This window comes from Eleutherodactylus coqui, chromosome 13 (genome assembly GCF_035609145.1).
Source record: "Eleutherodactylus coqui strain aEleCoq1 chromosome 13, aEleCoq1.hap1, whole genome shotgun sequence".
Taxonomy (NCBI): domain Eukaryota; kingdom Metazoa; phylum Chordata; class Amphibia; order Anura; family Eleutherodactylidae; genus Eleutherodactylus; species Eleutherodactylus coqui.
In genome coordinates, this window is record NC_089849.1 from 29,047,973 (window position 1) to 29,070,826 (window position 22,854).

General features: G+C 46.7%; 1 protein-coding gene across 1 annotated transcript; it reads left to right on the plus strand.

Moving 5' to 3' along the window:
* Window positions 1-452: 452 nt before the first annotated feature.
* PSMD11 (proteasome 26S subunit, non-ATPase 11) lies at window positions 453-21,685 on the plus strand. Its single transcript, XM_066586063.1, has 14 exons — window positions 453-612; window positions 3,106-3,207; window positions 8,896-9,020; window positions 10,113-10,184; window positions 10,369-10,426; window positions 11,398-11,592; window positions 12,221-12,365; window positions 13,476-13,536; window positions 14,582-14,644; window positions 14,740-14,865; window positions 15,584-15,619; window positions 16,905-16,956; window positions 18,959-19,101; window positions 20,991-21,685. The coding sequence occupies exons 1-13, from the start codon at window positions 522-524 to the stop codon at window positions 19,099-19,101; spliced, it is 1,269 nt and encodes a 422-aa protein (XP_066442160.1). The 5' UTR covers window positions 453-521; the 3' UTR covers window positions 20,991-21,685.
* The last annotated feature ends 1,169 nt before the right edge of the window (window positions 21,686-22,854 follow it).

Below are 22,854 nucleotides of genomic sequence, written 5' to 3' on the forward strand. Positions count from 1 at the left end.
CTCTGTGCCGTAGAGGCGTCTAGTGGTCAACAAGCTCTACACAAGCGGAAGAAGAGGTCACCACACACAAGGAACCTCCGAGAGCCTCTTATAGACGGAGGGGGGAACTACTTTTAGGGCCGTTCATCTAATCACCACAACCCTCATCATTTGTATATCTGCCTGAGATGGAACTGCAGGACGAGCGTAGTGGCAAAATGACAACTTCTTCTGGGGGCGTATATATATATATTATATATATATTACCCCCTCCAATAGAGCCGAAAGCTCCCGTGACCCCCTGCTGTTTAGCAGCCCGCCTCCCTGCTGTGTGACTCCCCGTCCTCCCTCACACCCTATGTCTACTGTCCATCCCTCACTCTCTCCAACCGCCCGCTCACTCCTTTATCTCAGCTGAAAACTACACTACCCAAGAACCCCCGCGGCATCCCCCGGAAGAGGCTCTCCGTGAGGGGGGAGGACTTCCGGTAGCGCTACTTCCGGCCCGGAAGAGCTGTGTCAGGGTGCAGGAATAGGGCAAGATGGCGACAGCGGCTGTGATCGAATTCCAGAGAGCGCAAGAAATGCTGGTGACGGACCGGGCGGCGAGTATAGACATCCTGCAGTCTATAGGTGAGGGGAGCCGGCCGGGGCTGGCTGGATGCGGGGGAGGCTCGACGCTGACAGCCGGCCATTTCTTATGTGTGTGTATGGAGGAGCCGGGGACACGTGATCAGGCATCTACTGCCCGTCCAGCTGCAGTGCAGTGGGGTCCTGGGGTCTGTAGGGGCAGCGGAGACCCCCATCACAGGGCTATGCGGACAGAGGGGCCCAGATGTGGAGTGATGGGGGGCCACCAGCTTCCCTATAGCAGGGGATAGCCATCAGTCACTTGGGGGGCCACAACCGGTAAAACAGCAGTCGTGGTGGCATGTTGGTGGCGGCGGGCGCCGGGCACATCTATGGCGAGAATTTAGTTTTTCTGTTTAGTAATTGAGACAGAAAATCGCGATGCAAAATGGTGGCCGCCCCGCCGCGTGACGGGCGCGGACCGCTACAGCAACGGCAGATGGGAGTCCCTCGTGTTACCGACTTTTGTGGCGTACAGCGGAGACGCGGGGCCTATATAACTGGCGAGAAGGATATATATATATATATCCTACAGGAGCAACCTGTAATCATTGAGTCCTGCAGCAAGATCTCTGCTTGCTGTCAGTGAACAAAGACATGCAGAGGCTGAACACGGGCAGGCGGTCCGTGACTTGTCGCAGCTGAGTGTTTGCTACAGTTACAGGGGGATTGCCATCTCAGCTGGGACCCCCTTGGTCCAGAAAAAAAGCCTACATCCCAAACTGGACATGTCCGCCCCCGCTTACTTCTGCGGGACCGCCGCAGAGTGCTGCAGCTCCGTTGCCTCCCAGCGGTCCCCATTGAAGTGAGTGGCGTCACGGCGAGCGCAGCCGACCATCTGCAAAATTCCTAGACCTGGCAAAGCGATTTCTCTGGATCGGCGGGAGGTTCCAGCGGTCGGACCCGCTGCCAGCTGCCCTCTCCTATGAATGGGGTATAACTCCTGCGATGGGGGGGGGGGGCATTACACGGACAGCGTACAACACCGTTAACATGAATTGGGGTATTCAGATGAGCGGGTTTTTTCGTGGACTGGTCATTCGCGTAAAAACCGCAGCATGCCCATTTTTCGCCCGTATTTACAGACCAAAATCGCCTATTAAAGTCTACGGAAGCGCGTAAAAACGAAGCAAGAATGCAGTTGTGCGCGGCGCTGATCTTTACTTTATGCGTGTTGCCAGGAGACATTGGGGGGGGGGGGGAAGCGACATCCATGCGGCCTTCTTGCCTCTTCCCCCCCCCCCCCCCCCTCTTCCTCCTTGTTCCACAGACGCCCTTACTAAGATGGCTGTTTGCCCTATTTCTGTGCTGTTCTCCCAGATCCGCCCGTGCGGTTGTGACACGTGTTTGTCGCTGGTCACTGCGGCCCTTCGCTAGGCGATGACGCGGGAAAAGCAATAGATTAAAAAAATATCTGCACTGCGCATGTCTGAGGGCGTACCCATAGGGTAGGGGGAAACGTGCTGATCAATGGGGGTCTCACTAATGAGGCACCCTCCGATCCTGATAGTGGGGGTCCCGTGTCCCACTCTGCAGTTACATCAGAACAAATGGCGCTCTGGCGGATCATGTGCGGTCGGCACTCCAATTATTTCAACGGGGCTGACGTAAATACTCGAGCGTCGGCGCACTTGTGCAACCTCTTCCTCCCTGCAGGGGATGCAGTAACCTCACGGTGAGGGGGGCACGGACCCCCGTTCTCAGGATGGTGGGCGTCTCATTGATGGCTTTGAGGTATTCCATTGGCCAGTTTACCCGACAACGATGTGCAGAACATAGAAGTGGACCGTCTTGGAGGAAGAAGCGGTCTTGTGACCCGGAGCAATGCATCGGTTCAATCAAATGTAGCATTGGTTTTTGTCGCTATGGTAACAAGGACACTGATGGTTAGTTTGTAACACTCTCTTTGTCCATAACAACCAATCGGCTCCCAGTTTTGTTTTTTGAGCAGTGATGTGATTGGTCGTTATGGGTAACTAGATGAGGTTTAGTATAAAAGGGGCAGTTGGGCTTTAATGGGTTCTTGACCCCGCTGGGTTACAGTGGATATAATAGGCGGCTTTAAAACCCGACGGTTAGAGGACGGCCACACTTACCGGAAACACAGATTTACACACTCAGTCCCCAGCAGTAGTGGGAAAGCAGGTGAGAGTCTAACAAATTTCATGCACGCGGTGCAAAAATTTTTAGCGCAGAACCCGACCTGCACAGCAGACATTTAAATCGCCGTCATGCTGGTTGTCACTACGGGTTTTCACAGCGCATTTCACCTCCGTCTATGTACAGGGACAAAATCTCGTTGTTTCACCGGTGCTAAGATTATGGCATTTATTTAAGAAGGCCAAGAAAAAGGAAGGCAGGAAGCTGATTATTTGCTCCTCTTTTCTTTCGCTCCGGAGTATCGCCGATCGGGTCCTGCGAACAATCCAGAACGCATATTTACCGCAAGGCGAGAGTCAGGCTCCGCGTTTCACGCTGTCTTTGTTTGCTTTGCAGTGAAGCGGGACATTCAGGAAAGCGATGAGGAAGCCGTACGCGTCAAGGAGCAGAGCATCTTGGAGCTGGGTGGGCTCCTGGCCAAAACCGGGCAGGCAGCAGGTGAGTTCAGACGAGGACGCTGCTGACTTTTATCATTGTGAATCTCTGCTAATACTCGTATGGGAGAATAGTTCTGGGATCGGCCGGCTGGGACTGAGGGGAAGATTCACTACTCGCGCCTCCATTCATGGTGTAATCACACTGGGGCGTGGAGATCAGGCGTGGGCGGTCACGGGCGGATCCTGCTATGACAGGCGCGGGAATTCTTCATCACGATGTCTGGCTGCCTGAGGCCCTGTCTGCCATGTGCGAACGGCAGTGGCTTTAAGTGACGTGGGAGGACTCGCAGCGTGTAGACGGCAACGTACTTTAAAAGGGTTTTCCAGGCATACTATTGATGACCTATCTGCAGGAAAGCTAATTGATAGGAGTCCGCTGCTCGGGGCCCAGGCGCTTGCTGATCAGACGCTCGTTGTCAACGCCACAACACGGGTACAGAGCGGAAGGAGATGGCTCCGACCCTGTGTAGTGGCCGATGCTGATAATTTCAGGCACAATAGTCAATGATTTTAATGGACATTGTGCCTGCAATTACCAGCGCCAGCCACTACTCGGGTCGGGGCATCATCTTCTGCTTTGTACCTGTGTATTTTGACAGGGCCGGCCGTAACCAGAACTGTTGTGTTACGATCCTGAGCAGCGGACCCCAGCTGACTAATTATTGATAATCTATCCTGAGGATAGCATTTGCCTGGATAAGCCCTTTAAGGGGGCTATTAAAGGGGTTGTCCAGGGAGGAAAATTGTTTTCAAACAGGCCCAGAGTGGTAGAATCGCATAAAAAGAAGCTTTAGGGTGACTACCCACTACAGTTTTTTCACAGCGAAATTCGCAGAGTTTTTTTTCTGCAGGGGTCTATGGGACTTGTAATGTTAAAATCGCAAAATCGTAATTTACCGCAAAATCGCAATTTTGGGTGATTGCGATTTTAACATTACAAGTCCCATAGACCCCTGCAGAAAAAAGAAACGCTGCAAATTTCGCAGTGAAAAAACTGTAGCGGGTAGTCACCCTTAGGCTGCCTGTCCACGGGCGTATTTTTATTGCTTTCCCCACGTTGATAATCCGTCCGCGGGGAACGCGGTGCATGCCTTCCATGGTGTTGCTATGGAAAGCGCCCCTCCCCCTGTCCACAAGCAGAGAATCATAGCGAATTCCTGCCATTCTCCGCTGTCAGCCTATCTGTCAGATAGGCTGACAGCGGAGATCCGTCTCCCGACTCTTGCTCCCGGGCGGCGGATCTCGGCAACGCCTGTGGACAGGCAGCCTTACTCGCTTGATCCTCTGCTGGTCTTTATTTTCGGCTTTAATGCCTCAGCACATAGACACGTGACTGGCTGCAGGAGGTCACATGTCCCTTTTAGCATGCACATCACCCCTGGCTTTTTCAGGGAATGGGGCATCAATGGAACAGAAGCAGTGGGGAGGCTAGTATGGCTGCTTTCATGTTCCTCCACGCTGTGCCTGCTTGAAGATGATATATCCTCGCTGGATAACCCCTTTAACCCTTTCACAAACCAGGACATATATGTTCGTCCTTGGTGCTCGGGGCTTGTGTGGAGCAGAAGCTGAGCCCGCTCCTCACATGGTCAGTGTCTGCTGTCTTTGACACCCAGCCACAACAGCTGCGATCTGCGTTCATGGTGATCCGGGCTGTTAACCCTTTAAAATGCCGTTGTCAATTTTGACAGCGACATTTAAATTCCCCCATCAGTGATCAGGGGTACCAAATGCTCCTCCCTCTACAATAAGATCGCACGGTGCCGTTCTGGTGTTGTGGTAGTCGGGGGGGCCTTCTGAACATCTTCAGGGCTGCCATGTATTTCTGCCTATTAAGACATGCTTGTGGCACGTCTTTATACAGTTCTGGTACAAATACCATATAAAAATGAGTATGGCAAAAAATGGATTGTTGCAAATGTAAAGGTTACATTTAACCCCCCCCCCCCCCTGCTGTATTTATAATATAACAATCAAAACAAACATTTGGTATCGCTCAGTTAGTAAGGCCGCCTGCAGACGAGCGGGTCGGATCCGGCGGCGAGAATTCTCGCCGCGAGACCCGACCCGAGCGCCTGCAGAGACAAGCGCGTAGTCACCCACGCCCGGCGGCCCCGACTCTTTCATGTGCGGGCAGCCGGCGCAGACCGGAGCCGGCAGCGGGTGAGTGACGTTTCTGTGCGAGGCTCTGCGAGCCCCGCACAAAAATAGGACATGCTGCGATTTGTTCGCCGTGCGAGATTTTGCGCGGCCAATCCGCGGCCGTCTGAATAGGAGTGCATATTGTAATGCACTCCAATGCAGGGTTTGAGCGGCGGAAATCCCGCAGGATTTCCGCCCGTGTGCAGGCGGCCTAAGTCTGATCTATCAGGGAAGTAAAACTGCAGCATTGCTCTTTCTTGGTCACCCAGTCTCGTACAGAAATGTAATAAAAAACAATAACAAAGTCGTGTGTACTCCAAAATGGTACCAATAGAAACTATAGGAGGTCCCGCAAAAAGTGAGCCGGCGCACATCCGGATCTACTGAGAAACAAAAATGTTATTGTGATCAGTGGATGGCAACAGAATTTTTTCCCCCCAGATCTTATATTAAAAGTAGTAAAGCAAAACAAAAAACCCCTCTATAAATGTGGCCTCCTAATCGTACGGAGCCACAAAATAAAGTTATCATGATGGTTTTGCTCGTGTGCGTGCTCTAAAAACAAGCCCCTCCCCAAGATGGCAGAACTGCAGTTTTTTGCCTCATCACTTAGAAATTGTTACAAGTTTTTCAGTACTTTATATGGTACCATTTGAAAAATACAACTCGTCCCGCAAAAAACAACAAGCCCCCCGACCGCAGGGTCAGCGGAAAAATAAGTTAGGATTTTTTGAAAGTGGGAAGGAAAAAAAAAAATGGTTGTTAAAGGGTTAAGATAAACTTCATTGACAAGTCTGTAGGCAGCAGCAATGGCTTCATGCAGTGCGCAGCGAGGGGTTATTTTCTGCCTGCCCGTGATGTGGGCAATGTACCACCATGCAGTGCAAGGAGACGGTCCGGCGGCCGCTCTGCCGTCTGACCTGCTGATGGGCTCTCGGGTTGTGACGCTGTAAAAGTTTTGCAACTTGTGTGATGCGCTGGGATGAGGCGGCGTCCGTGTAATGTAATGTACACCGCATCACCCTGAGCTCGTATAAATAGCCGCCGGGCGCCTCCTCCAGGATGGCATCACACTTCATGCCAAGTCATTGTCATCAATCTTGTGGAAGAAATATGGGTCTCATCATGACAGGAACATTTTTGAATCCACCATTAACCCCTTAATGACATGGCTTGGTTTTGCGCAGCATTTTTATTTAATTTTTTTGCTTCGTCATGCGGTATCATTACGATTACAGTGATACCAAAATTATAGTCTTTTGGGAAAGTTTTTAAGGTTTCACAACTTTTTCGCAATAAAAACACTTTTTCTGGCATCTCTGTATTAAAACATCCGGACCGTTTTTTGCTTTTCCATCCACATAGCTGTATGAGAGCTCGTTGGCAGGACAAGGGGCTGTTTTCATTGGTACCATTTTTTTTTTCTTTAACTTTTTTAATGGTATTTTTGAGAGGCCGAGGGAAGAAAAAACAGTAACTTTGGCTTTTTTTTTTTTTTGTTTGTTTTATTTGTATTATCCACTGAGTGGGCTAAATAATTATTTCCTTACCGATGTGGCGATACCAATTATGTGTGGAGTTTTAGACATTAGATTTTGTAGCTGGAAAGAGGCAATTTTTTTTACCTTGAATTTTTTTTCTTTTTGAGAAAACGTTTTTTTTTAATCTCCTAAAGCCCCATTTACACGATGATTGTTCAAAAGCTAGGATGATTGACAGCTTCAGCTATCATTTTGCATAAGCTGCTAATGGGCACTAATGCCCATTAGTAGCTTATTAGCTTTGTTTGGATGTAAATGAGTCTCCCTTTGCTGTATGCAGATAACAGCAGGTGGTCTGTTGTCTGCATACAGCCCCTTTGCTCTGCCATGGGGCTGCAGCTGAAAACAATGTTATCAGCACTATCGTGAAGAATTCGATGTGCGTTCCCTGCTATCCCTATGTTCACATGAAATCCATTGTTCGACAGAAAAACAAATGATGGTAGGATTTACACGCATCGATTATGGCTCAAAAACCATCGTTTGAATGAATTTTGAGCAATAATCATTGCGTGTAAATCAGTCCCACTAGGGAATTTGGAGATGTAATCCTCTGATCCTGCATATAATACAGTGCAACACTTCTGTATTACAATGTATTATGTCTGTTGTAAATTGGATATGTAGCTTAATAGGCCGGCCTGGAGACAACTGTTAGGCCGTTGGCTACCGGGGTATCCTGCTGTCACATTGCAGCAAGGCCAGTGGGCTGACAGACGCGGCCCCTCCCTCTGTTGAACCACTTAAATGGTCAGTCATCGCCACCTCTTGACCTAATACCGTAGTAAAAAATGATGAGCAAGTATATTCGCTAAGGCACTTTACTCGAGCGAGTAGTGCCTTAGCCGAGTATCTCCCCACTCGTCTCTAAAGATTCGGGGGCCGGCGCGGGTGACAGGTGAGTTGTAGGGGGGAGAGAGAGAGATCTCCCCGCCGGCCTCCGAATCTTTAGAGGCGAGCGGGAAGATACTCGGCTAAGGCACTACTCGCTCGAGTAAAGTGCCTTAGCGAGTATACTCGCTCATCTCTAGTTTTTAACTAATCACATAAGTGACATCATCCCAGGTCTTGTAGTGCAAGCACTGAACGGCCTGTGATGACATCAGTTATACACGGATTGAAAAAAATAAGCAAAAACAAAGAGGCCCAGCAACGACAAGGTTTGCAGTCCCCGGGCACGATACGCTGTTATCAAAGATAATAGCAATCTGGTGCAAAGTGTAAAAAAAAAAAGTTTTGAAAGTGAAAAGTTTCATCTCTGCTTGCCGATCGGAACGGTGAAACTCATAAGAGGCAGAGAAGACCATGGTGGAATCCCCCTCAATGCCAGAGTATTGAGAGGAGCGACTTCCGCATCGGAGTCGTCATACAAATTATGCCTCCTAAATGAGGTACAATATGTGGCGAAAAAAACAAATGTCAGAATTTGTTAAGTTTCTCTGTTAAATTGACACACGTCAGATTTCTAAAATTTGGCCTGGTCACTAAGGGGTTAAAACAAGTGGCTCAGAATCACTTTTGCTTTTCCAATGCGGAGTGGATAAAATCTAGGTTGCACATAGTGATATGTAGGACACATTGAGATTGGACGAATTGTCCGCCCGGAGGAGTTTTTCCTTGGACAAACTTATTTAAGGACAAGAAATCTTGGACCAACTGCCCTCCAACCGGCCGATCGTCCAGTCATCCTTCATCCTGGAATAGGGGAGACCTTGCGGTACAACCCCTTTAACTTTGTGAAAAAACTTTGAATTGACTGTAAAGTATGTTCTACTCTTCTCCATTCACACCCAAAGCGGTTTTCAGTCCCCTTCTGATTGCTACTCGGAATAAATGACGTGACCTAAAGGAGAAATGGCTGTCAACTGAGTAGAGAGCAGTGCATTGTGGGGCCTCAGTTATTACTACTTGTAGATTGGAAGCCCAAGGAGGGAAGTGATTACTGAATATAGATCCTTCTATCCTCGATGACTCTGCTAACATGTTCTTGCCTCTTTCTGTTTCAGAGCTCGGTGGTCTTCTGAAATATGTCCGCCCCTTCCTGAACTCCATCAGTAAGGCAAAAGCAGCCCGTCTTGTGAGATCTCTCCTGGACCTGTTCTTGGACATGGAGGCTGCTACTGGACAGGAGGTGAGAGACGAGGCTCGTGGGTTTGATGAGAATATCGTGGTGGTACAGCTGTCTGCAGTTGCATGATGCTGACCGTGCACTTCAGACAGCTGTGTGTTAGTTCGCCACATAAGGTCAAGCACTAGTTAAAGGGATTTATCATGGTTGAAAATTATCCCCTATGCACAGGATAGGGGATATCTATCCAATCGCTGGGGGCCCAACCACTGGGACGAGAATGGGAGACCTGCGTCCTCTTGTGTGAATGGAGCGGAAGTTGAGTATGGGACTGCTGGAGATATCAAAGTGCTTGAGCTCAGTCTCCCGTAGTCTCATTGGACTAGAGCAACTACCCTGTTTCCCTGAAAATAAGACATACCCTGAAAATAAGACATAGCATGATTTTTCAGGCTTTTTGAGGATGCTTGAAATATAAGCCCTACTCCAAAATTAAGCCCTGCTAACAGTTAATTTTAAAAAAATCTATTTAAATAGTGTCCAGGCAGCTATACATGTAAAAAAAAGTTAAACCTTTTTGAACAAAAATTAATATAAGACACTGTCTTATTTTCGGGTATGTGCATGCTGGATCATCGCTCTAGTCACTTGCAGACACTTGGCACCCCTATTTTTGCGACTGGTGAGGCTCTCAGCGGTCAACCCCCACTGTTTAGATACTTAAGCCCTATTCTGTATATAAGGGATAACTTTCATCTTCGGCACAACTTCTTTAACACTACGAGAAGTTGGATTCCAGACAGTCGAATTGTCTCCATACACATCATCAGGACAACCCCTGTTTATACTGAAGCCGTGGGTCTGGTGTTAAAAAAACGTAACAGTGCATTTCCAGCTTGACCGTACAGCGGTCACTCCAGGGGACCTATGGGGTTACATGCAGACCATCGCAGAGATCAGCCACCATCTGAATATTCTAATCTGTAGTGTACGGTTTGTAAATTGGATTGCAGTTCAGCAAATGACAAGCTCAGCCCACCTTACTATACTTGTGGCCCCTCGCGTGCATTAGAGGTTCTGCAGCAGCTATACATCACCCATATTATGTCTGATCAGGTAATCTGTATTACATGGATGACCTCTGATCTCTTGCAGGTGGAGCTCTGCTTGGAGTGCATTGAATGGGCCAAGGCTGAGAAGAGAACCTTTCTGCGCCAGGCACTTGAGGTAAGTGTGACTCGGTAGAAAATAAGTGCAATCCATCATATCATACACCACATATGAGAATACAAGTGTGGTCCCGCTCACTATACAACAGCCCATAGGGATCAGTTATTTTCTGTTTATCATTAGTGTTATATCCACATCCCTGTTTTTGCATCGTTGCATTTATTGACTTCCCTTGTTCTAGGCTCGACTCGTGTCGCTCTACTTTGACACTAAGCGTTACCAAGAGGCGTTGCAATTAGGTAAGTGTTCCAGCAGGTGGCAGCCTTTCTCCTAGTGTAACATCAGAATGTCAAGTTCTCGGTTCAGTTTCTCGAGCGCTCAGTGAATACGCAGTCCATTTTTGTAAGAAATGAGGATGCAATGGGACATGCAGAATATGCGTAATGGACAGGTCTGACGTAATTACACATAATGTAAACTATAACACTAATTTGGAGCTACTTTACAGAATATTAAGTCGATTGATTAAATGAAAATGGACTAAGATAATGTTCTAATCTAAAGCTCCTGATACCCCATCTGTATGCACTTAGTTTTCTGTTACTGTATAACATACTGACATGCCAAAAGTCATGTGACGGGAACGAATATTATGTAGGACCCCCTTTAACCCAACTTCGCGAGCCCAGATGAGGCTCTGTGTCTGGTGTCATGGTGATAACAGAGGCCCAATGGTGGGTCCCATGGAAGCTAAAGAACACCACTGGATAAATGCAGGAGACCCCACGCATTGCATGTGGATGTGATTTCTTCTGGAGTCGCTTGTCTGTTCACACGGACAAATCTAACCAGACTGTCGGTCACAGGGCGGCAACCACATCGCTGTCCTATGTAGGTGGTAACACCTTCTATGACGCATTCCCAGTACACACATGACACTGTGGATTGAGGAATGTTAAATGCCCGCACAACTTTGGAAATGGAATGTACCACCCATCCGGTACCCACTATTATGCCTTGTTCAACCTCCAATCATTCACATCGCCTTGCCATGAACACGTTGGCCAGTGTTCACTCTCACTCACGAGCTAACACATCACAGCTTATTACAGTTATGGACGTTCCCAAGATGTCAACTGAGGTAACGTGTTTCATGATCAAATTATGTATTGCTGTCCTATGACTTTTGGCATGTCAGTGTATATCATGATTACCAATTAGGACAGGCCAGTTTGTCCGCATACATTGATCCATCTCGTTCTTTTTTTAGGTTCACAACTTCTACGAGAACTGAAAAAGATGGATGACAAAGCCCTTTTGGTGGAGGTTCAACTCCTGGAGAGCAAGACCTACCATGCCCTTAGCAACTTACCCAAAGCCAGAGCCGCCCTAACGTCTGCCCGTACTACAGCAAATGCCATCTATTGCCCACCCAAGCTCCAGGCTGCACTGGACATGCAGTCGGGTTAGTAACTTGCAGTCATTTTTAAAGTAGTTGTACCAGATATACAAGTTATCCTCATCCACTGGATAGGGGGTAACTTACTGATCAGTGGGGGCCTCACTGCTGAGACCTCTATTTATCCTAAGAATGGTGGTCACCTTTTTATCACTGTGGGGCCTGAATGAAGTGCTAGTTGAGCATGTGCATTCGACGCTCAATTTATTTCAATGGGGCTGACTAACACCCGAGTGCTTGCGGCTTGGCTGTCTCTGGCAGGCTCATTGAAAATGAATGGAGTGAGAGCGTGCCTGTGTGACTGTCACTCCATTCAGTCTCCTCTCCACTGCAGGGGGGTGCAGTGAGGAGGAGGTGGTACATTAGACCTCCATTCTCGGGGTCAGTGAGGGTTTCTGTGGTGAGACCCCCACCGATCACCAAGTTATCCCCTATCCTGTAGATGGGGAATAACTTGTAATTCTCCAACAATGCCTTGAATGACCCTGATTGCATTATTCTATGTACCATGCACTGGACCATTGCTATTACTGGGACTTAAAAGCCCATCACTCCTGCGTCACGGAAGTTTAGCCGTGGCATAGAATTTGTCATTTCTCCCATTTTCTCACTCTTATTGACATTGACATTTCAGGCATAATCCATGCAGCAGAAGAGAAGGATTGGAAAACGGCTTACTCCTATTTCTATGAGGCTTTTGAGGGATACGATTCCATTGACAGTCCCAGAGCTATCACAGCACTGAAGTACATGCTGCTGTGCAAGATCATGTTGAACACGTAAGTCTCACCTTAAAGAACTCGTACATAGGAATACAAGAGCTTCAGCCATTGTCAAGCAAAGCCTGAAGCTCTTGTATTCCTATGTGGTCATGACAACACTTCCTGGCCTGTGCTCTGGCTTTATATGGCCTAGTTAATCAGAGACCAATTCTTCGTTTTCGTCAGTATCAGCTCATACAGCTGCTAAATTTTAATGCAACTAATATGTACATATTTATGTCCCTGATGGCTATTTGTAGCGGTGTAATATCCTTATGATAGGTCTCATCAAGTGAAAGCACAAGCAGGACATGTCATAAGCACATGGTAGTCCAGCAAAGACTTGGAAGAAGTGTTCTACTGAGAATATTTGCACAGATCTTGAGTACATTTTATTTTTTTTGGTTGGTGTCCTTTCAACAAATTAGGGCCCATGGGTACAAAGAAGTGTCTGGGGATGGCATTCTGGGTATTGTAGATATGTAGATTTACAAACTGTCACTTTTACATTTACCTGGTCAACACATTTAAAGGAATTTTCTGGGCAAAAACTATTGACGACCTATCTTCAGTATGGGTCATCAATAGTTAATCGTTGGGGTCCGGCCGCTCGAGCTCTCCAGCCATTACCTGATCGCCCGCCCACTGTCAGTGCAGCAGGCCAAGCGTCCATCATAGAAGATGGTAGCAGGAGTGGTTTAGCTGGCTTCGCTGCCATTGAAAGGTACTGGAGCTGAAGCAGCTATTATACTACCGCATCTATCCCTGGGGTCGGAGGCGGAAGTGCCTGAAGTGTAAGATTTGAATGGCAGTGAAGTCACTTTCGCTGTCGTCACCTATGACTCACATCCGACCCGCTGCACTGACACTGAGCAGCAGATCTCCAGCGATTAACTATTGGTGATCCATCCTGAAGATGAGTCATTGGTAGTTTTTGCCCAGAAAATTTCTTTGTCTTTGTACTGAAGACAAGATTGTTGTGTTTTTTGCAGCTCCATCAGTGCTAGAAATTAGATTTTTATTCTGTGATTTTCTGGTAATTATCTTCGTGAAATCATAAAACCTTGTTCTTCAGGATTCTAGACTGTTTCCTGCACGGGACATATTTCTCATGTTTCTCTCTTACAGGCCAGAAGATGTGCAGGCCTTGGTCAGCGGGAAGCTGGCACTCCGTTACGCTGGACGGCAGGTTGGTAACTTGCTATTTGTCTTTTTCTCTACAGAAAAGGTGACAGTATTTGTAAAGCTAATAGTTACCCCCACCTCCGTCTCACACCCCTTGTCCATTATATGAGAGCTGTGCCCAGCATAAGGGCTTCTTCACATTTAAAGGAGTTCTGGATTTTTAGTATTGATGACCTATCTTCAGGATTGGTCACTAATAGTTGAGCAGGACTCTGATCACCACTGATCAGTTGATCGCTGGGCCACTGTCAATGCAGGCAGTCTCAGAAGTAGATAGCACTGTCACCGTTGCAGCTTCATGGTTTGGTAATGCAGGCACAGCTTCTGTTCATTTCAGGAGGAACTGTGCCTCCAGTACCAAACCCGTCCACTGCTATACAGACAGCGCTACTTGCTTCCAGAGCTGTTTGTTCTGACAGCAGCCCAGCTGATTGGCAGGAACCCTGAGCTGTGGACAGGTCATATATCATAAACGTTCTGGACAAACCCTCCATCTGCAAAGTAGATGGTGGTTTTTTAATACAATTTTTTTTTTCTACAATCTCTTCCATTTTCTTTCTGTATTGTTTTTTCTCTGTCTGCTTGTTAATGGGGTTTCAAGCAATCGATGACCCATCCTCACTTGAATTAAAACTGTGCTTGCAGTCCAGGGCGCTACAGACTTTACTGAGCTAGGGGTTTCCAGCACATAGCAGTTCTGTTCACTAGCGCACCAACCCTCCACCTGCAACAATACCCCCTTACAAACTGTTACAACACCTTTAACCTCACTAAAGGAAATGGTAAAGCCATAAATGTCCGATAGATGGAGTTGTCCATCAGTCCTCAGACTACACTGGTTAGTGCCTTATTTGTGCAGAACCTTCATTCTGCAGCCTTTCTCTAAAGTGTTATAAAACCCCTTGTTCTCTCAATCATTATGGGTTTCCCTGGTAAGACCACCATTTATCAGCCATGGCTAAACCATATATGTTTATCATGAGAATACCACTTTAATTGTCGGTGGCTGTATTGAAATTGAGTAAGGAATTACCACATTTGTCTTACAGACAGAAGCATTGAAGTGTGTGGCTCAGGCCAGCAAGAATCGCTCTCTTGCCAATTTTGAAAAGGTAAGACTTGCATCAGTAATAAACTTGCTCATATAACGCTTTTCTGTGATCGAGATGACGGTAACCCCGAGGGATCTCCTCCTCCGCCCTTACAGGCACTGACAGACTACAAGGCAGAGTTGCGGGAGGATCCCATTATTACTACTCACCTGGCTAAACTCTATGACAACCTGTTGGAACAGAACCTTATTCGAGTCATTGAGCCTTTCTCTAGAGTACAGGTAAGTGCTGGGAGGACGGTGATGTCTCCGGGAGCTTTCTTATCCGTCTCGGATAGGTTTCCTTGCGTTTACCATAGCAGTCTCCCTGACATCATCTTAGATATACCTGTTCTTAGCTGAATGCGCTTGTAATTTCCATAGTGGGCACAGGGATAAGTGAGAACCAGACACATCATACACCATTTGTCCCGTGTAAAGCCACACTTACAAAAATCCTCAGTAGTCGCTTCAGTTCGGCTCACTGGAACAAAGAAACTAGTGGGCAAGTTCTTGCTCAGTGTAAACAGGTATTCGTTCATCTTTGACTGCCTGTCCACAGTGAATGGAGGCGGGCAGCTGGAAGACATCTCCGGCACGCTCGACCGCCATTCACTGAGCGACTATCACTCCTGTATGAAAGCACAGGAGCAATAAGTCTTGGTATGACTGTTGGCACTTACACAGCTGACAGTTGTCCTGTGTAAAGCCACCTAAACCCTAAAATAGTTGCTAACCTGTCCGTATACCCCTTTCCCAGCAGCAGAGGTCGTCTGCTAGTTCTAGTCACTGTACCTGCAAAATTACATGTGGTCATTGGGGACACCTCCTCTGATCAGTTTGTATTCTGGGTACCCTTCAAAGGCAGATGACCCCTTAGTGTTCCTTCATAAAATGTCATTATATTATCTTTCATCCCATGAGCTTCTGGATGTAATTTTCATTCTACTTTTCCTTATAGATTGATCACATATCCAGTCTCATCAAATTGTCAAAGGTAAGGAGCGTTTGACATAAAGGTGGTCTGTAGGTATCTTTTTCTACTGTTAGTTTTATGCATCAATCAATACTATTGCATTGTCACTGCTGCAAGCTAAGAAGAGCATTTCCAGCTTGTATTCAGTTGATGGGAGGATGTGGATTTTTAAAGGGGTTGTTCCACTTTTAGCTATTGATACCTATACTGAGGCAAGGAACTCCTCATAGATCAGCTTGAAACTGTGCAGCTTTTACAGATGGCTTAGGCTACATTCACACTTCATTTCGGCGCCTGTCTAGGCTTCTCATACCAAAACGGCATTCCGATGGAACCCCGGACAGCTCCATAGGCTGCCATTTTTTAAATGGAGACCAAAGCTGCAGGATAACATCACAGTCCAAAAAGCCACCAGTCAGGGGTTGTGCACACTACATCCGGTGTCAATCTGCAAGCCTTGGTCTCCGTTCATCAGGTTTCCATTTGTTTCCAGCATTTTGCCCAGGTAGAACAGTGTAGTCTACTACGGACAGGTACAAGTCGTGAATGTGATCTTGGTACTTTCACACGTAGCAGATATTCGTGTGACTTTTGGTGCGGATTTTCCGCTGTGTAAATCTGCACCAATTCTGCTACATGTGAAAGTACCCTTAGGCTGTCTTCACACATGGTGAAAATGCTGCAGACGTTCCGCTGACAGAATCGCAGTGGAAATTCCGCGTCAAAACCTGTGGCTTTCTGCAACTGCTCTTGTTGCGGATCCACATGCTAAATTTGCCCTATCAATGTGCAAAATCCACATGTGGAATTCTGATGCAGAAAATGGCGTTTTTGCGTCAAGTAAGTTTTTGCCGCAGAAACAGTGTTTTCCACATGGGAATTCCCACGTTGATTTTGCCCATTGACAGCAGATATCCTGCATGCGGCTCTGCGCTAAATACTGCGTCAGATGCGGGTTTTGATGTGGATTTTGGAGGCAGAATTTGCACGGCACTTTCTGCAATGAATTCCGCCACGTGAACATAGCCTGAATCTGCAACATGTGTATTTATGCTGCAGAGGTGCTGGGGAAAAAACTTGGACTTTCCTGCATATCTGCTGGGTGTTTTTTACGCAGCGGTTACGGCCCTTATGAAGGCGTCCTTAGTGACTTCCAGGTCTCAGTCCGGAATAGTTTCCTTGGTGTCTATTCACCATTGGACCAGGACAGTATGAGAGTCTGAAAACCCACCAATACATCAGCCGGAGGTTGCACACCCCATTTTGCATCTTTTTGTATAAATTCCTTCTCTTTTTCTCCTTTCAGCCCGAGGTAGAACGCAAACTCTCCCAGATGATCCTAGACAAGAAATTTCACGGTGAGTCTCAGAAATGCACCCAGACTGGTCTTCTATGACTTAGAGCTTTACTTATGACATTCACTTGTTTTCTCGAGTGCCAAGCCCGGCTTGACGAGGAAAGGTTTTAATATGTTGGTGCATTTAGTCTAAATAAGACGTTCACAGCCATCTGGGCAGAATTTATTAGCACATCAGCACAGAGGATTAGCAGAGGCTCAGAGAGAAGCCTGCGTGCTAGAGATAAGGGATCAAGAAGATGAGCGCTCCCTGGAGGCCAGTTAAATACGTGTTATGTAAAGAGCTTAGATGCTTCCTAATTGTTGAGCTGCTTTTTTGGCCAAAAAAAAAAAAAAAATCCAGTTTAACTACAGTATATGTTACACTGTCAGCATATGGATTTACAGCATGTTTGTGCTTACGAGATGCTGGCTGTCTATGAAACGCACTTCTCTTGGCCGAGGGGTAGTAGTGAAACACATCCTTGAAGGTAATAGAGCGGAAATATCTCACATGAGGAAAACTGTCAGAAACCTGTTTCTTCTAGTATAGTGAAGTATACTCCGCACTAAAGCTGTGCATTGATGCTAATGACAACTCCCTGATCTTTAAAGGGGCTGTACCGGATTCGCAAGTTATACCCAATCCACAAGTCTCACTGTTAAGAGGCTCATTGATGCAGAATATAGGGGGATCCAGTGTCGTGTGTGTGTGTGTGTGTGTGTGTGTGTGTGTGTGTGTGTGTCCCCCTCTCCTCCTCACTGTGGGCTTACTGCACATCCCTTCATGAAGGGGGGGGGACTGAATGGAGCACTGGTCATGCGAGTGCACATCGCTCCATTCATTTTAAGGCGACTGCCAGAAATAGGCGAGCAGCAAGTGCTCAGGTATTTTTGTCAGCCCCATTGATATGAACGGAGCGTCGACCACACATGCTCGGCTGGCACTCCGTTAAGTCTGACATCACCGCGCGGGGAGAAGTGATGGGTAGAGGAGGACAAGGATCCCCTATTTTCAGGATCGGCTGGCGTCTCTGCAGTTAGACCCCATCTGATCAGCAAGTTATCCCCTTCGATTCTGGTACAACCCACTTTAAATTACATTCACACAATGTGACCTAAACGGTATGACCTGCTGTTTTTACTGCAGGTCGGTGCAGTTTTTAAGTTGCATGGCGATTGCGGCGTGCTCTGAAGTACATGGCAGTCATTGTGAAAATGGTGCCCATATGCAGTTTTATCATATGCTGCAGAGTTCTGGCCACAACCTGTGTACCCAGCCTTCAAGAGGTTTACCAAGTTTTACACATTTACCCTATCTACAGAACACAAGAGAAGTGACTGCTGTCACACCCTCCCTCACCCCCCCCCCCCCGAATGATCGCAAGTGTCCTGTGTCCCCCTGTGTAAAAGGAGCAGCAGTTAAGAATGTGCCGTCACTCTACTGTTTCCAACAGTCCTGTAGATATGAATGAAGTGACGGTGAGCATTGCTTACCGCGGCTCCTTACATACAGGGGAAACACAGGACCCCTTTCACGTGATGAGTGGGGCTCCCAGCGGTCGGACCCCCAGCCATTGGACACTTATGCTGCATCCTGTGCATGGGGGATAAGTTTACACTTTCAGTTCTGTTAGTATAGCATTCATGGAGTAATGAAGTTTTTTGCAATTTTCTAATCTACCATTTTGTTTAATTCTCCTTACCAGTTTCAAGATCTCGGCTTGCAGTCAGTGAATGGAGCCATTCATGTTTACATTCATAGGCTGAAAGCCTGTACAGTGTTTATATGTCTCACGGCTGAGGAGTCGCTACAAATGTATCATTCGTATTTGTATACTTATCTCACAATCTTTCTACTTTTCTGAATTTTGTTTGTTACAATGTATCAGCTTGGAGGTTGTTTAGCTCAGAGCCTTGTCTGGACTGGATGCAATTGTAGCAAACCTCTGCTGTGATATGTTTTACATCAGCATGTCCAGTGTTTGCATGTCTCTAATCCTTCTCTCCTTTCTCCTATATAGGCATCCTAGATCAGGGAGAGGGGGTGTTGATTATTTTTGACGAACCGCCTGTAGATAAGACGTACGAAGCCGCTCTGGAAACCATTCAGAACATGAGCAAAGTGGTGGACTCTCTGTATAACAAGGCCAAGAAACTGACATAGGTGAGACGTAGAGGATGAAGGAAGCGATTAGAGCTGTGGTTGTAGTTCAGGGTGGGATGGAGGACATAACGCTATAGGAAAGTATCTCCTACTACTACCTAATACTGTTAGGTGTATAACAAATGTATATTCAGGCGGTATGCCTCAGGTAACGGCAGCACGGACTACGGCTGCTCCTTCAACAATCACCACAAGTTATATAGGAAGCCAGTTATGGAGTCCTGTACTGTAATACAGTTTGGTACATGACCAGCAGATGTTCAGAAACTTCCCTGTTTCTGAGGTTGGAACCAGATTAGATCGGGACAGAGTGATCTTTTATTTTTGGCTAGCGGAGATTGCACAAGATCAGCAAATGTCAAACACCGCGGTGATGATGACTGCCCCTACTGATAATGATGCATTACGCCGGCCGTCTATAGAACAAAGTATCCAGCTACTTCTGCTTTACACGCCGTGTAGACAGGATGTAGTTTATTAAAGAGGTTTTATTTGGTCTCTGTAAATGAAGTTGGCTAAAAAAAAAAAAAAATAACCCACAAACTTCTAAGACTGATAAAGGTTATCCGTAGTGCGTTTTTTTTTTTTTAGTATAGCGCTGCAGAATAAGTTGGCGCTTTACAAATAAAGATTATTATTAGTTTACATAGACTGTATGCAGGACATCCGCGAATAGCAGAAACCAGGAAACTTCAGTATATTTTATTCAAGGTTACCCAACCTTGTGGCCCTCTGGTTTTGGGACAGGATTCTTTCATGGGAGCAGACAAGGTGGGGGGGACCATTATCTGACTTGGTTCTTCTCTGTCGTCTGTCCAATAGACTACCAGTGCACTATACCTGCTCTCTGATTGTCCAGTGCTACTCACATGATCAGTGCTGGCCAATCAGAGATAAGTGTGCATTAGCTAACTATAAGTCTTAATTCTAGAAGGGGTCTGGCCAATATAGTGAGCTTGGGAAGGGGGTACGGGTCTGCGTAAGACATGTATTAAAGGGGTTGCCCAGTGAATAGAAGTTATTCCCTGTCCACGGGATAAAGAATAAGTATCTCATCAGTGAGGGTCCAACCACTGGGGCCTACACTGATGCTGGGATTGTGGGTCCTGAAGGTGCCCATATGAATAGCGGGGTGGTTGAGCATGTGCATTACCCCTCGATTCATTTCAGTGGGACTGCCGGAGAAAGACAAGTGCTTGAACTCTCCTCCAGCAGTCTCATTGTAATGGATGGAACAGTGGTCATGGGGTGGGGGTCCCAGTGGTTGGACCCTCACTGATCAGATAGTTAGCCATATCACTGCTAGTTACTACCTTCTATTCGTGAGACAACCCCTTTAAAACATGGCCGCAGTCTTGTTTTGGTGGGTTTGACTACAATAAGGTGACACATGGTTTAAGCACTCTTATCCACAAGCGGAATATTTCCACAATACACACTGCAGGGCTGCGCTTAATCTGCTGCTGTGGAATTCCTTTCCCAAACCTGCATGTCTACATGTGGGTTTTGACGCGGAATTGTCAACAGATCTAAGCTTTTCGGTGCAGGATTTTCTGCATCTTGTGGGGAATATTCTGCTTGCTGTGAAAGAGCCCTAATATGACATCTACACAATTGCAGTTTATGATGCATTTGAAGGGATTGTCCAGGATAAGATGATCAGGGCTGTTTTTCTTCCTGAAATGCTGCCACCTTTGTCCACAGATTGTGTGTGGTATTGCAGCTCCGTACCGAAGTGAATAGGGATGAGCTGTAGTAGTAGACACAACCTGCCGACAGATGGGGTGCTGGAAGAAAACCGCATGTGCTTTTTCTAATCCCGAACACTTTAATACAAAGTCTACATTCAGTGTTTAGCCGATTCTAATGTGTTTCATCTTCACTTTCAGACCATTGAAAATCAGCCATTGAGAAATCAGAGCGGCAGGAGCAGCGGACACCTCTCCTCCTCATGTGGGATGGTGGAAAAGGGGCAGGGGGTGCGGAAGGGAATCCTTTATTTTTTCCATTTTTCCTAGGAACATCTTTTGGTTTTGAATGAGCAGTTTTACTATCACGACGAACGGGTGCATCCTTAGGACGGCCTCTTTCAGGTTCTGGGTTAGATCCATGCTCTCGACTATTTCCACTCTTCCATCCCACATCCAGGGGCTGGGGTTAGAACAGTTGCTTGTTTTATAGGTTTTTCTGTGTACTTACCTAAAGCAGCGCTGGTGGGGGAGGGGGGGGGGGGGTCCTCTACGAGCTTACCCATGGTCCCCAGAGCCGTGGGCACATACGTGGCATATGCTGTATGTGCCGCGAGCCACCGAGGCTTGATTGGGAAAAGACTCATTAGGGCTCACGGTTCAGCTCAGGCAGGGAACCCTCACTTTTCATAAATTAAACGGGTTTGCTGCTTGCAGGGATTTAATGAAACAAAAAATTGCCATTGCCGCTCCTCTTACAGTTCCATGCCCCCTCGTCCCTGCTGATGTCCTTTGGGTTTCAATGTCCCACAAGAGGTGCACAATTTCCACCCAGCTGAAACCAGAGTATATCTGATGTTCAGATGTGTTCCAATAAAGATCTTTTTTTTTTTTTTTTCTTTTTCCTTCTTTTTTTTACTTGTCTTTGGTGTGTTAAACCTTTCTGGGGCGTTGGCGCTCTGTAATACTGCTGACGGGTCACCCCTTGCAAGCCAAACACAGAACTTCAGCATTAGCTTTGTACAGGTGAATGAGCTGGATGTTTTTGTTTTATGCTTTGTTTAATATGTATGCCTTTTTTTTTCATTTGCTTCTCTTACCCTATTTGGTGAAAGTGGTTTTCCAGCTCCTAAAAATTGATATTAGGATCAATAGCTGACTGGACCCCGACTGAGTTCAGCAGGCTGCTGTCGGGACCCTGTATGGAGCAAGAAGCAGAAGCTCTGTATGTGGTGTAGTAGTCTGGCATGGTATTGGAGGTACAGCTCCCATTCACTTCAGTGGGAGCTGTGCCTGCAATACCACACTTGGCCACTGCCCCATGTATGGTGCTATCTGTTTCCTGCTCAATACAAGGTGACAGCCAACTGGGCGTGCGGACCCCTGCCAGTCAGTTATTGATGAGATATCCACTAGATAGCTAATGAGTTTTTAAGAGCTGGAAAACCCCTTTAAAGAGTATCTGTCCCCTGCCCCTAACATGGCTGTTTTAGTAAATGCTTGTCTTCCACGTGCAGTAACAATTTTGGAGAATCTTTACTTGGAGTACCTACACTTGCATGTTGAAGTGCTCCTGCCCCGTCGGACAGTTTCACCTTCTTCCGGGAACTGCAGATGGTCCAATATAGTGCTGGAGCCAGAATCGTAATAGGAGGCTCCGCTGCAGTGACTGCATGGGCTGAGATCACCTGATCGCAGGGGGTCCCGAGTAGCAGTCTACCACCACTCAACTTATCCTAAGGATAAGCCATCAATACTACAGGAGGGGGAGGGTAAATGCCTGGAATACCCCTTTAACACAGACAAGCACAATACACCAGTATTGCAATGTATTCTATAAACAATCGCATGTTCCAGTTCCTGAGTTGGACATTTAAAAAGGAAAAATAAAAGTTTAATAAATAAATTAACATTTTTAAATATTAAAATATGTAAAAGAAAACATTAAAAGCTTAAAAATCATTTTCTTTAAAATGGAAACCGTAAAAGCCATCATTTATATTGCTGCTTCTGTCAAAGTCAGAACTATTAACATATCAAGGTTTTTATCCTCCACGCTGAGTGT

Coding starts and splice junctions, on each gene's coding strand:
- PSMD11 (XM_066586063.1), top strand. CDS start 522: ATGGCGACAGCGGCTGTGATCGAATTCCAGAGAGCGCAAGAAATGCTG. Junction 3,208..8,895: donor CAAAACCGGGCAGGCAGCAG/GTGAGTTCAGAC, acceptor TTTCTGTTTCAG/AGCTCGGTGGTCTTCTGAAA. Junction 9,021..10,112: donor AGGCTGCTACTGGACAGGAG/GTGAGAGACGAG, acceptor GATCTCTTGCAG/GTGGAGCTCTGCTTGGAGTG.